This window comes from Hippocampus comes, unplaced genomic scaffold (assembly GCF_001891065.2).
Source record: "Hippocampus comes isolate QL1 unplaced genomic scaffold, H_comes_QL1_v1.1 scaffold22, whole genome shotgun sequence".
Lineage (NCBI taxonomy): Eukaryota > Metazoa > Chordata > Actinopteri > Syngnathiformes > Syngnathidae > Hippocampus > Hippocampus comes.
Genome location: NW_017806175.1, coordinates 6,513,573 through 6,527,093, shown reverse-complemented (window position 1 = coordinate 6,527,093; position 13,521 = coordinate 6,513,573). Strand labels below are relative to the sequence as shown.

Here is a 13,521-nt window from a genome sequence, read left to right as displayed (position 1 = left end):
CCTTACTCCATCCTCCCTTGCTTCATTCTTTCTTCATCCTTCCTAACTACCCTTCTCTCTTTCCTAATTCACTTTCACACTGTGCTTGTTCCCTTCCCCCTTTACTTCCTGAATTTCTTACAATTGTAATGCTTCCTAACATCCATCCCTTTTACTAACTTCCACTATTGCACCCTTTTCTTTCCCCAAGGCCTTTCTTTCACACATCCTTCCTCCCTTCACTCCTTCTCCCTCCTCTCTTCACTTCTTACACACAAAATCTCTTACCACCATCCTTGTTCCCTTTTCTTCGTCCTCCATCCTCCCAAGATACCTTCCATCCGTCCTTCTTTCCTTCCTTTCATCCACCCTTGAGGCCTCCCATCATTCTTTCCTTTTTCCCCAATTCCTCCCTTATATACATCCTCGTTTTCCTTCTTTCTTTTGGTCCTTTGATATTGTCCTCACTCCTTCCTGATCTCCTTTCTTCCTTCCCTCACTCCTCCCAATCTTTCTTTCACACCATCCTTGTTCCCTGCCCTCCTCCTATCCTCTCATGACCTCGTATCCTTCAATCCACCCTTGCTACTTTCCACTCTTCATCCCTACCTTCCTTCCATCCTTTCTCTCCTCTCACATCCCCTTCTCCATCGCGCCCTCCCTCTCCCCTACTCTCCGCCCTTCTTTCCTTAATCAAGTACGTTTCAAAAGTGTATAGTGCCTTTTGTCCCACCCTATTGTAGTACCACAATGACATCTGAACAAAGAGAACTGTACGTCACACTTCGCAGGAGGGAAACAACTGGTCTAAATAATTTAAGATAGTCCCACCACTGTGTTTAGACATGGCAGAATAGAGATAGAAGTACCCGTAGGGGGCGCTCTTAACCTGCCTATTCACTGTACTGTATTAGGTACAAGCTGGGTGGCAAAATAGGTAGGCTACTAATGAAGATGACATGCTCCCAAGTCATTTGAATGGAAAATCATTATCATCACCCATCTGTTGGTCTCTACTTGATCATAAATGTCCATCTTAAGAGATACATATTTCGATAGTTGTCATACATTTGACGAACTTAATGTGATAGATGCGCGTGAGCGCTTTCGCTCATTAGGATGAGCAGCTTAGTTCAAAGGTCTTAATCAAATCAATGACCTGATGGCATAGACATCACTATCAATGCGTGTACTTGTGCACGGAACCTGATATGTTAGGAAAAATACTGTAGATAGCGAGGGCTACATAAATAACTAGGTAGGTGGTTAGCTACCAGGTAGGTTGTTAAACGTTGCCCCCTACCTACCTACTAGGGAACCTAGCTCTCAGCTAAATCACTTTCCTGTCTCACTCCCACGTTTCATACCTACTGACTTAGCTTTTCGCTATTCGGCTAACTATTTAGTGAGCCTTTTGCCTATCTACCTGTCTTAGCAACTTATTTTGCATGTCGTTAAGTACATAATTAGCAACCTAACTGGGAGCTAATCAACAACGAGTAACTAGTTTGGGTGTCACTTCGCTGGCTTTTGCAGAAACCATTTTGCTGAGTCAAAAATTTTATATATATATATATATGTGTATGCACGCCTTCATTGTCTCGGTAAATAAAAATATTCCTTAGTTTTTGGTATGACGTCAAGCATCGGATAGGTGCACTTCCTCCTCCCTTTTGGCTCTTCCTCCTATCGTCCATCTTCCCACACCGCGCTGTTCCGACCACTGCATTGATGCTGTTACCTCCCTCGGCGATGACGTCACCGCCCCGTGGTTCGGTACAGCATCCTCCTCCGACACAACCATTTTGGACACCACCATCCACTCCAGACCCAAGCCTGCAGGTCAGCGGCCCCCACGGCCACCGCCTACCCCGAAAAGGCACCTCCTTTCACGGGTCGACAGAGGACACCGAGTCCTTCCGTCTTGATGGAGACTGGTCGTAGGCGGGAAGGATCCAATTGAAAATACGACTGAGGTCCACAAACACGGTGCTAACGTCACGTATGTACTATTTTATAAATATTTTGCTTTTATCCTACACAATTTGTCCGTTTTGGCGTTTGTGTGCGTTTGCGTGTGTGAGTGAGTGAGTGTGTTTTAAATCCCACCGACGTGGACTCAGGGTGCGGCCATTGAGTAGACAGCCACTGCCTCCCACGGGACACTTATCATGTTTACACGTTATTCTATAATATTAATGTATGTAACATTAACACAGTTCAGAGGAATTTAGACGAATCAACTATGTTTACACAATTACATTAATTGAAGTGTAATTTCTTCTCCACATGACATTTCTATGCTGTTTATTTGTCAGAATTGTGCTAATTTCTGTCAAAATGTTACATCTTGGGAGGGACATGAGGTGTAGCCTTTTGTCATCAGCAGCTCGGTGACCGCCCTGACTGGCCTGCATCGTTATTACTGGCGCAAAACGTACAGAAAAATCATACAAATTACATCTTTTGGTATAGAAAATGCACTGAATTATTGCTTGTGTGTGTGTGTGTGGGGGGGGGGGGGGGGCTACACTATACTTGCCATCTGACTGACAAAGAAGATGCCACACTTAACAGCCTGAATGAGTGGCACATGATATTCATTTAGGTGGTACTTGGCAAAGGCGGCAACCCCGATGACTCAGCAAAAACAGAGCATGACGCACCAGTATACCTTAGTAGACCTCATTTCTGACAGCATCAAGGGAGTAGCCCTGCAAGTGTGCCCATTTGGCGAAATAACACCCAAATGGAAAAGAGAGCGAAACTTCGTGTGAAGTAAGCGGACGCCTTCGAGGCAGAAAACACCCAAGCGGTGTCCAATTACTTTGATCTACCCAGCGTTTCAGTGTCCAATCTTCTTATCATCGTAGATACTCCTTTGTGGATATAAAAACTACGACTACACTAATAGAACAGCTGAACTTTATTTGGGTTTAATCAGAGGCATTTTAAATGGTGACAGGAGTGTTTCTGACTCCAAGTTAAAATGGGTTTGCATGTGATTGATTAATTCTGATCACAGCCACATCCCAAGTATTAAAAGGGGAAGTCAAGTCAAAAATGTTCTTTACTAGCATATGTTCTATGCGCCTCCATTAGTCTGATCATGGCATTCTGATTACCGGTAAACTGCGAGCAAGCTACCTACCTACCTACCTGCCTGCCTGCCTACCTACTTAGCACCCTAGCTGGTAACAGGTTTTCTAGCACTTTTAGCTACTCACTTATTATCTCACTAGCATGTTTCCTACCTACCGTCTTAGCAACCTAGCTTGTTGCTACTCAGCTACCTATTGCCTATTCTCTCGTCTGCCTGAATGCTTCCCGTACTGCCACTGTCGTTGCGTCATCCTGCCTGCCTTCTGACTGCTATTGATGAATATTATCATGAACTCAATTGACAGGGATGAGTCACGCTTTTTCCCGACACACATTAGAGTGACAGCATTGTGGTTTTTAAGTTCCGCGAGGCCCGGGAATGTGGCGCTCTAATCCCGGGACACATATTTTAGCTGCGGCTGCACATCTTTTGTCCGCCCCTCACTTTATCATGTGTCGCTATGGCAGCAGCTGACCATGCACCCGCCGCCATTGTCCCAAACATCCGCCCCTAAAGTCAGACTCTTTCTTGGACACCAGAACGTCTTCAATTGCGCTGCTAAACTCTGATTCACACACCTAAGAGAACTCATTCACTTGAATCACCCTGAGTCAGTGGTGTTTACAGTGAATCCGCTAATTTGAGTCAGTGAACTGAGTTTGTGGAGTCTGTTGTGTTTCTAGTGAGTACGCTAACTTGAGTAAGTGAATCGAATTATCCGAGTCTGTGGTGTTTCCAGTGAGCCTGCTGATTGGCACCACACCTTGGGGTGAGCCCGCAAGCTCCAGTCAGTGAACGGATAAAATCGAATCAGCTAAATTGAATCAATGAACCAAAACATTCGACTCTTTTCTGTGAGTCTGCTGACTGGACTCAGTGAACCGAATGATTTGAGTCTGCCGTGTTACTGGTGATTTCGTTAACTTGAGTCAGTCAGTCCACCGAATTATCTGAGGTTGCGGTCCTGATGGCAATCCCAATAACTTCAGTCAGTTATTTGCGTCACTTGAATTTGTTGCGAGTCCACTACCCTGAGTCGGGGAACCGGTACAACTGACTCATTTGCGTCAACGAACTGATAAAACAGAAATATCAGAGTCTATTTGACTCAGTGATACGAATCATCTGAGTCGGCGGTGTTTCCAGGGAGTCCACCAACTCAAGTCAGTGAACCAAATCATCCAAGTCGACTGTTTTTTCGGTGGGTCTGTTTACTCGAGCCAGTGAAATGAATTATTCAAGTCTGCAGTGTTTCCAGTGCGTCCACTCGCTCGATTCAGTGAAAGAAATGTTCAGATTTCCACAAAGAGTCGAATCATAAATCCAGGCTAATCTCTAACTGTCCAGCTCTAGTCTGCAGGAAGTTGTCGAATATTCTTTTTATATTCATTGACGTACAGTAAAAGTAACTCGAATTCATTGTTCAATTTCCCTCCACAGAGCTGCGGTGGTCCAAATAAGTCGGCTAAGAAGGGCGGTGCACCATGGCGGGAGCCTCTGTGAAGGTGGCGGTCCGTGTCCGGCCTTTCAACTCCAGGGAGATGAGCAAAGAGAGCAAATGCATCATCCAGATGTCAGGAAACACTACCAGTGAGTTGTAACCACACCCACATTTCAATTTCGAGGGTAGTAGATGGAATTGCAATTGTGTTCTTTTGTTCAATAACTTTATTTTACAAGTCCGTATCGCTCCAAATTATTTCCAGTGAAAAATTAATATTTTACTCTCTTCCGAGTGCAAAAAATTGCTCTGTTTAGACTGAGACCAAATATAGTCTTTTTAGAGTAAAATGTACTTTACGAAGTTTACGGTGTAGCATTGCCTATGGAGGAGACACTGGATATGTGGTCTGCTCGCCGAGTTAAAGCCACGCGTCAATAATAGATGAAGCCTTGTGAAATATTTAACGTTTGGCCTAATTTAAACCCTTGCTGTCCCCTGTGTCGCGTCACGGCTGACTAAACGACAACATGGCTTCTCAGCTGTGGGCCTTTTTGATTTTTTTTTCTTTTTTTTGCTGGCTGAGCTCAAGTTAATTGAAAAACACAACTGTGATATGCAGTCATTCCACAATGTTGTGTGGATCCATTTTTAAGTTCTGGGGATATAAATTATGTGTGTGTCATCCACCTTTCCGTTCCATGGAGCTACAATAATTACTTTTTTACTTCCAGTCTGCCTCGTTTTGTCGTGTACTCACTTTTTATAGTCGAAGCTGCCATATTGTCTCTCCATCATGTTGCTGTGTGTATCTTGTGTTTACATTCCAGGAAGCTACATGGCTTAATTCATCCAGACAGTTTGCCTCATTTTTTGGTTTCCCAAAACTTCTCCATCGTAGTCTGGTTTTTTTTTTTTTTTTTGAGTTTATGGTCATTTCACAATGTAATATGCTTAATCCAGTCTACTTTGGTTCATAATAGTCCTTTTTATTGTGTTTAAACCACAATTTCACTTAAGTCCGTTGCAATGCAGCTTAGTGTCCACCATAGACATTCAGTGTTCGCTGGATGTGTCTAATATGCTTAATCCAGTCTACTTTGGTTCATAATAGGCCTTCTTATTGTGTTTTAAACCACAATTTCACTTAAGTCTGTTGCAATGCAGCTTGGTGTCCACCATAGACATTCAGTGTTCGCTGGATGTGTCTTGGGAGCGTGTGTGTGTGTGTGTGTGTGTGTGTGTGTGTGTGTGTGTTGGTGGGGGGTGTGAACGAGTTCATTGCTTCTGCAGTGTTGACGGCATATAAACGTCTCCTTGTCTTCTCGTCGTCTTTGTTGCCATGCTGCTCGACAGGCCGCTTCCCACATGGCAGAAGAATGGCAGACATCTTTTTTTTTTTTTTAGAAGGGTAGGACTGTTGGGATGGAGAGGGTTTCTCCCACGCTGAGATGAATTAGGATGCAAGACACTGAGCTAAAGCAATAATAGGCCTCTTGTTGGAGAGCGCTTAGCCCTTCGCCTGAAACACGCAGGGACTCCTTCAATCAAAATGACAGAGTTCCTGTGTTTTTTTTCCAGGCCCGGCTTCTTGAGACTTTTCTGTGGGTCGGCTCATAATAGACATGTCTACCAAATTTCAGGTTGTCAAGTGAAACGGACTTCGGGGGCTGAATTTTCAAATTGTGGAGTTATTGGAGTGTCATGCTTTTGAATATTCTCACTGAATTGGAGCTTCCTATTTTATGGCAGGTCATCAAACATTTGGTGTTTGATCTTCAAATTCTGTACCAATTGGACAAAATCAAGTCCATCTCTGAAGGGTCTCTCGAAATGGCTTGAATGCCCGCTTCAAGTCAAAATGGCTGACTTTGTTGTTGTTTTTTTTTTTTTTTTTTTTTTTTTTTTTTTTTATACACCTGGCTTATTGAGACTTTTTTGTGGGCCCGCTCATAACAGACATGTGTACCAAATTTCATGTTGCGAAGTGAAATTGGCTTTGGGGCTGAATTTTCAACATTGTGGTGTTATTAGTTTCCTGTTTTACTTTGTACAAAATATGACAAATCATCATGAGAACCACTCAAACCCTTTGTTATTTAGTAGGGATGAGTGAGAAGCTAACCAGGTTTTGGCATCGGGCTGATACTGGCCCTATTGTAAAGTATAATCGTAGAAGCTGCCAATACCAGCCGCCGGTATTAAAGGCCGAAAAAAAAAATCGGGACATTGAGTAAGTCCTCCTTGGCAGTAGTTGGCGTGACACTGTCTCAGTTTCACATAATGGTCACTCATCATTTCGCACAATGGTCAATCATCATCGGTCTCAGGAAGAAAGATCTTTGTTCATAATTTTTTTTGTCATTGTTTTAAAGAAAAGTTAATGTATCAAAAGTACTAGATGTAGTATCGTGAATATTCAAAGAGTAAATACTCATATTGGTATAAGTCTGAAGAAAAATGCTATTGAATATCCCTTTTATTTAGCATCACTAATTTGTCTAGTTTACTAGTTGTCTAGTTTAGTTCATATTCACTAGCTTTTGGACAAAATCTGTAAGACAAGAATGCTTTTGAAATATCTTTTAAAATTACAGTAAAATGGCTGCTTTAAACCAAAAGGGCAGAATTCCGACGTCTTTTCTTCCAAGGCGTCTTGATACTTTTTGGTGGGTCTACCCATGATAGACATCCTGACGAAATGTCCTATTGACAAGTGAAAGTGGCTTCGAGGGCTGAATTTAAAAAAGTGAACATGACTTATTGTTATTTCCATCCAGCTCTTGCATCGGATGTCATTAGGTTGTGTACCGACCGGTGTGAGCAAACGAGCACTCAGCTGCTGCCACGCCCGTGCTGCCCTCGTGAAAAGAAATTCATGCGTGGTACACAGAAAGACGTGCTCGGCGTACTAATAGCGCCGCTCAGAGTGGCGTCACCGGCAGAGCACAGCAAGGGGCGCTGACGTCAGCCCACGAGCTCATTAGAACCTCCGCCGCTCTAGGTCACGTCTTGAAAGGCCGATGTGGTGCTTCCCTTTCCGGGCAAGGAATGAGATGTTCATCTTCTAAATTGACCGGCCAATAATGGGTTTTACTGGATGGTTTCTACCCGTCCTTTTTTTCCTGACACATTCATACTATGCTTGACAAATACAATCACTAAAAATATAATGACTAATTGTTATCCATGAATGTTAGATTTCAGAAAAGGAATTTAGTATTTATTTTCATTGAATACAAAACAGATGATGGATATCATCACACTTGAGAGAACACATAAATATAAATAAATAACACATTTGATAAGAATAAAAAATAATACTGTACATTTGATCTATCATGTATTTTTTATTTAATTAATTATTGACTGCTTTTTGGAAGGAATTGTGGTTATTTTACTTGCCTGTGTTTATTTGATCTGTTTTCATGTAATTTATATTTTGTGTCATTTTGAAATAATGGTTGAGGAATATCTTTGATTAGTTAAAAACACAGAGTAATAAATATAGACTCATATTTATTTATTTTTATTTTTCCACATCTTTTATATCCAAAATATATGTTGTCGTTTTTATTGAAATTAAATCTATAATTATAATTGTATAAATAATCATAAATACATTATTTGTATGCATTTTTATTTATGTAGTCACTGTTTTAAAAGTGTGATTATTTTTCTAGCCCCAGTTTATCTGATCTGTTTTCATTGAATTAAAAAAAGCGTTGAAAATTTATGTAGTAATTTATTGTTTTGTAAGAAATGTTTTTGGTCTGTTTTATTAAGTGATTAATTTTTGCATCCTCATTTTTTTAATTGAATAAAAATAAACAACAGTAAGTCATTCATTTAAAACCCCAATGAGGAAAACGCTTCAGAAAATGGATGGGTGGATAATATTTTCTCCTTGTCCTTCTCTCTTCCAGCCATTATTAACCCCAAGCAGGCCAAAGACAACAAGAGCTTCAACTTTGATTACTCCTACTGGTCACACACTTCGGTAACCTCCCACAAACCCGCACCTCGATGCTGTGCATTGTTCATATTCACAAATATGTTTTCATTGCCACCGGCAGCCCGAGGATGTGAACTACGCATCTCAAATGCTCGTCTACAAAGACATCGGCGAGGAAATGCTGCTGCACGCCTTCGAGGGTTACAACGTCTGCATCTTTGCGTATGGACAGACAGGCGCCGGCAAGTCCTACACTATGATGGGAAAGCAAGACGTCAAAGATCAACAGGGCATTATCCCGCTGGTACGCATGTGTAGTGATGACTCATCCAATAAACCGTCTCTCCATGACATCACACGTAGTTCCGGGTGGCATTTGACTTCGGATTTGATTTACAGTGTACTGCTACTCGGAAGAACCCCGTTATCTGTTTTTTTACAAGCATTATGAAAAGGTTCATTATGAGGATGATTGTGTGATTGTGACGAAATCCTGATGAATGTCATTTTCTCGCTTGCAGCTGTGTGAAGATCTCTTTACCAAAATCAACGACAACACAGACAACAGTATGTCCTACTCCGTGGAGGTAAGAGCCCACATTTTGTCCCTCATTTCATCCTTTTGTTGGATGCACACAAAATTGTGGCGCGACCAAAGCAGAAACAAAATTATATTGACTATTTTCAGGCATTAAAAAAAAAAAAAAAAAAAAGATTAAAAATAAGATACCGACGATAAGGCTGCAACCAACAATTATTTTATAATCAATTATTCTCTCAATTATTTTGTCGATTAATCGATAAACAAAAACAAAGTAAAAATTTTTTTTTGTTTTTTTCGGAGATAAAAAAAAAAAAAAAAAAAAAGATTAAAAATAAGATACCGACGATAAGGCTGCAACCAACAATTATTTTATAATCAATTATTCTCTCAATTATTTTGTCGATTAATCGATAAACAAAAACAAAGTTTTTGTGTTTCAGTCCTGACTTGTTGCCTTTTGGTAGGTGAGCTACATGGAAATCTACTGCGAGCGTGTGCGTGACCTGCTCAACCCCAAGAACAAAGGCAACCTGCGGGTGCGAGAACATCCGCTGATGGGCCCCTACGTGGAGGACCTGTCCAAGTTGGCTGTCACCTCCTACAATGACATCCAGGATCTGATGGACTCTGGCAACAAAGCCAGGTAGGGCAGACTCAGACCTCAACTATAGTAGTATCTTGATTGACAAGGGCTCTAACTTGAGCGTTTTTCGAGTTACGAGCAGTCGCTTGTTCGATTTACTTGTACTTGTATGAAACGGTCTGGGGCGGTAAAAGCCGTTGGGGGACCGCTGCTGTTAAGCATTCTGCAGACAAACTGAAGTGACTGCCTTTCTCCTGACAGGACGGTGGCTGCTACCAACATGAACGAGACCAGCAGTCGCTCACACGCCGTTTTTAACATCATTTTCACTCAGAAACGCCATGACGCCGACACCGACAACACCTCTGAGAAGGTAACACACACACAACGTTGTGTGGATGCAACTCAACACAACGTGACTACGGTACATAAAAACTGGTGTTGCTGCCCAGAATGTCAACACTGGTGCGCACTCCGTGGTGTGACCACATGTCAGAGACATTGTCATAATATGAAGAAGCCTTTTTCTCATGTTTTCTTGACTGGAGTCTCCTCAACTCTGCGCTTGCAGGTGAGTAAAATCAGTTTGGTGGATTTGGCCGGCAGCGAGAGAGCTGATTCCACTGGAGCCAAAGGGACCAGGCTGAAGGTAGGACATTTTTTTTTTGTTTTGTTTTTTCAAAAATTTCACATCTTATAGGCGAGTACATTAAAATCATCATGTGACCTTATTTTTGCTGGGCCACAGGAAGGAGCCAACATCAACAAATCCCTAACCACGCTGGGAAAAGTCATCTCCGCTTTGGCAGAAGTGGTGAGAGTTATTCCGAAATTCTTCTCATTGTACAGATCGAACCAGAACAAGAACTAGATCAAGTCCCAGCCCTGATGAAACAGTACAGGAAACAGAAACACAACAAGAATTAGAACACAATATAGAAAAAGAACTGCAACCACAATCATAGCTACAACTATAACCAGAACTAGAGCCTGAACCATAAAACTAGGACAAGTCCCAGGACCTGAACCAGTACAAGAATAAGAGGCAGAATTGGAAACATAACCAGAACTAAAGCCTGAATAAACCCCCCTGAACAATAAAAATTGGACTAGAACAAGGTTAAGTACCTGGACTCAAAGAAGAAGTAGAAGCAGACCCACTCGAGGAACAGAACAAGAACAACGGCTAGAACTATTTCCAGAAATAGAGCTAATAGAAGAGCTAACACCGTTCACCTTTATTCATGTGTGTTAATTAAAATGATGTTCACACTGTGGTTCATTTCAGGACTCTGGACCAAACAAGGTATGCCAAAGAAATTATTTTCAGATAACTAACTAAACATAAGCTTCCTGGCGGAGGTAATAACCCAGCCTTCACTAACACGCAGAACAAAAAGAAGAAGAAAGTGGAAAGTTTCATTCCTTATCGCGATTCAGTTCTGACTTGGCTACTCCGAGAGAATCTTGGTAGGTATCAGCTAACCTCTATGAAGTGCCTTTTCTCATTTAAACTCTGCTAATGCTGCGTGTTTCCACTTTGCATCAGGCGGGAATTCACGCACCGCCATGGTGGCTGCGCTGAGCCCGGCGGACATTAACTATGATGAGACACTCAGCACACTCAGGTAAAAACAGCACGCCGACCTCTCTGCGTTTGCCACATAAAATCCAATCCAAATGTATTGTAAAGCAATTTCAAAAGAGCAACGTTAAAATCCTGGTCAACTTTGACACTGAGCCTTTTTAAATAACAGCATTACAAGTACAAACCGGAAAGAAAACCGGACCTAAAATTGAACCTTGGGGAACTCCATATGAAAGGGGAGCAGATGAATATATTTCAACTAGTGACATAAATGCTCTGTCTTCCCAGAAATTACTTGTGGTAATGTGTGTTCATGATGGCAGGTATGCCGACCGCGCCAAGCAAATCCGCTGCAACGCAGTCATCAACGAGGATCCTAACAACCGGCTGGTGCGTGAGCTAAAGGAGGAGGTGTCTCGCCTGAAAGACCTGCTCTTTGCCCAAGGCCTGGGTGACATCATCGAGAGTGAGCGCACATTTTTTGCAGCTTTCGGACATAAAATTCCCTTTGAAATAGTGTTCCTGTTAGGACAGCATCATTCCAAAAGTAATTTTTAAAACAAAAATTTTTAAAAACAAACATGGCTAACAACGGCAATATGATAGTAGCAAGACAGTACAATTTGTAAATAAAAGAAGATCCAAAACAAGCGCACAAGCTTTTTGCTAACATCATGTGAAACATAGATGGGCTAAAGTGAGCGCACATTTTTTGCAGCTTTCGGACATAAAAGTCCCTTTGAAATAGTGTTCCTGTTAGGACGGCATCATTGCAAAAGTAATTTTTTTTAATGTTGAGTTAATATTAAAAACAAAGATGGCTAAAAACGGTAATATGATGGTAGTAAGAGAGTACAATTTGTAAATAACAAGAAGATCCAAAACAAGCGCACGAGCTTTTTGCTAACATCATGTGAAACATTGCTGGGCTAAGGAAAATTAGCACAAATGTTAAAAACCTTTAAACAACTGCTATTTTAACCCACAGCAGTATTACACACAAGTGGCAAAATTTGTCACGATGTCATATATACCCACTATAATGTTCAAAAATGTCCCGCTTGCGGTCATTTTGAACTTTGACCCCTTTTGACATCCTATGCAAAATTTCAGCTTCGTGGAGTTATTTTTCACACTTTTGGCTGTGTGTACAAGTGTCCAACTGTCCAAAAAAGACCAATTTGGGACAGATACTGCATAAGGGTTAAAGTCAGCATCCTAATTGATGTTAATTGAAAATCACTTTAATGAAGTCATTAGCCTGTGGTACTTGTCTTATTCTGTCTTTCTCTTTGTCTCTCCAAGCATTTCGAGGGTCTGCTGCTGAGATCGAGGGTTTGAAACGTGTGTTGTTGTTGGTTTCTTGCTCTTCTGCCAGCTTTGCATCACATTCAAATGTCAGCTTTATTTCCGCTTTGCCCTGCGTTACTTAATGACACTCATGCAATTTGATTTCACAGAGTATTTAAACGTTCTTAAATAATTTGCTGCCAGCCATTTTCAAAGCTGAGTTCCCCATATTCTGCGATCGGCTGGCAAATCAGTTCAGGGCGAACCCACTTCTGCCTGAAGACGGCTGGGATAGACTCCAGCACATCAGCGGCCCTCGCGAGGATAAGTGCTGATTCACCTCACGCGGCTCAAGTTAAACGCTAGCCCCTCCACACTGAGATGACTCAGCTGACAATCGGGCTGTGCAATTAAAGCTAAAAAATAACAATGACAGAAAAAAAGTGCAGCGTTGAAATGAGATGCACTGCTAATCAGTCACAGAAATGGCCACGCTGTTATATTTCATTTGTAATCCTCGCTTATCTGAAATGGCGTATGAGCATAATACATTTAGCAGCTTGTTTATTTTTAACTTGATGGCCGCAGTGTTCCATCTTTTTCATTGTCGCTTGTTGGCTTGCTTGTCGCACGGCGAGAGCAATAATAACAGCAAAGGCCTCAGTTATCAATCAGAGGTTTTTCTCTGTCTTTTGCTTTCCAGTGACCAACGCCATGACGGGCATGAGTCCTTCGCCGTCACTGTCAGCCCTTTCCAGCCGCGCTGGCTCCATCGCCAGCCTGCACGACCGCATCATGTTCAGCCCGGCCAATGAGGAGGCCATTGAGCGCCTGAAGGTGAGTGTGGAGGCAAAATTAAAAACATCCAATTCAAATTTGTCCTGAATTTTAAAAATTCAGCCCCCAAAGTCAGTTTCCCCTTAGAAACATGAAACTTGGCAGGCATACATATCATGAGTAGACCCACAAAAAAGTCTCTAAAAGCCACACCTGAAAAGACACAGGAACTCTCCCTGTTTGGGATGAAGTGGCCATTTT

General features: G+C 41.9%; 1 protein-coding gene across 10 annotated transcripts in view; it reads left to right on the top strand.

Annotated features, from left to right (window-relative positions):
- Window positions 1-1,653: 1,653 nt before the first annotated feature.
- The window catches only part of kif1aa (kinesin family member 1Aa), a 31,859-nt gene continuing 19,991 nt past the window's right edge, over window positions 1,654-13,521 (top strand). For 4 of the 10 annotated variants that reach the window (XM_019897147.1, XM_019897145.1, XM_019897144.1 and 1 more), the window contains exons 1-15: window positions 1,654-1,981; window positions 4,523-4,672; window positions 8,450-8,523; window positions 8,600-8,782; window positions 9,000-9,065; window positions 9,487-9,665; window positions 9,867-9,978; window positions 10,177-10,254; window positions 10,354-10,419; window positions 10,894-10,911; window positions 10,997-11,075; window positions 11,155-11,233; window positions 11,517-11,659; window positions 12,499-12,537; window positions 13,187-13,320. In XM_019897147.1, the coding sequence (XP_019752706.1) occupies window positions 4,567-4,672; window positions 8,450-8,523; window positions 8,600-8,782; window positions 9,000-9,065; window positions 9,487-9,665; window positions 9,867-9,978; window positions 10,177-10,254; window positions 10,354-10,419; window positions 10,894-10,911; window positions 10,997-11,075; window positions 11,155-11,233; window positions 11,517-11,659; window positions 12,499-12,537; window positions 13,187-13,320 (1,356 nt within the window). In that variant the 5' untranslated portion in view covers window positions 1,654-1,981; window positions 4,523-4,566. The remainder of the gene's footprint in view (window positions 1,982-4,522; window positions 4,673-8,449; window positions 8,524-8,599; window positions 8,783-8,999; window positions 9,066-9,486; window positions 9,666-9,866; window positions 9,979-10,176; window positions 10,255-10,353; window positions 10,420-10,893; window positions 10,912-10,996; window positions 11,076-11,154; window positions 11,234-11,516; window positions 11,660-12,498; window positions 12,538-13,186; window positions 13,321-13,521) is intronic. The other 6 variants (XM_019897150.1, XM_019897153.1, XM_019897148.1 and 3 more) reach the window with 3 other exon arrangements.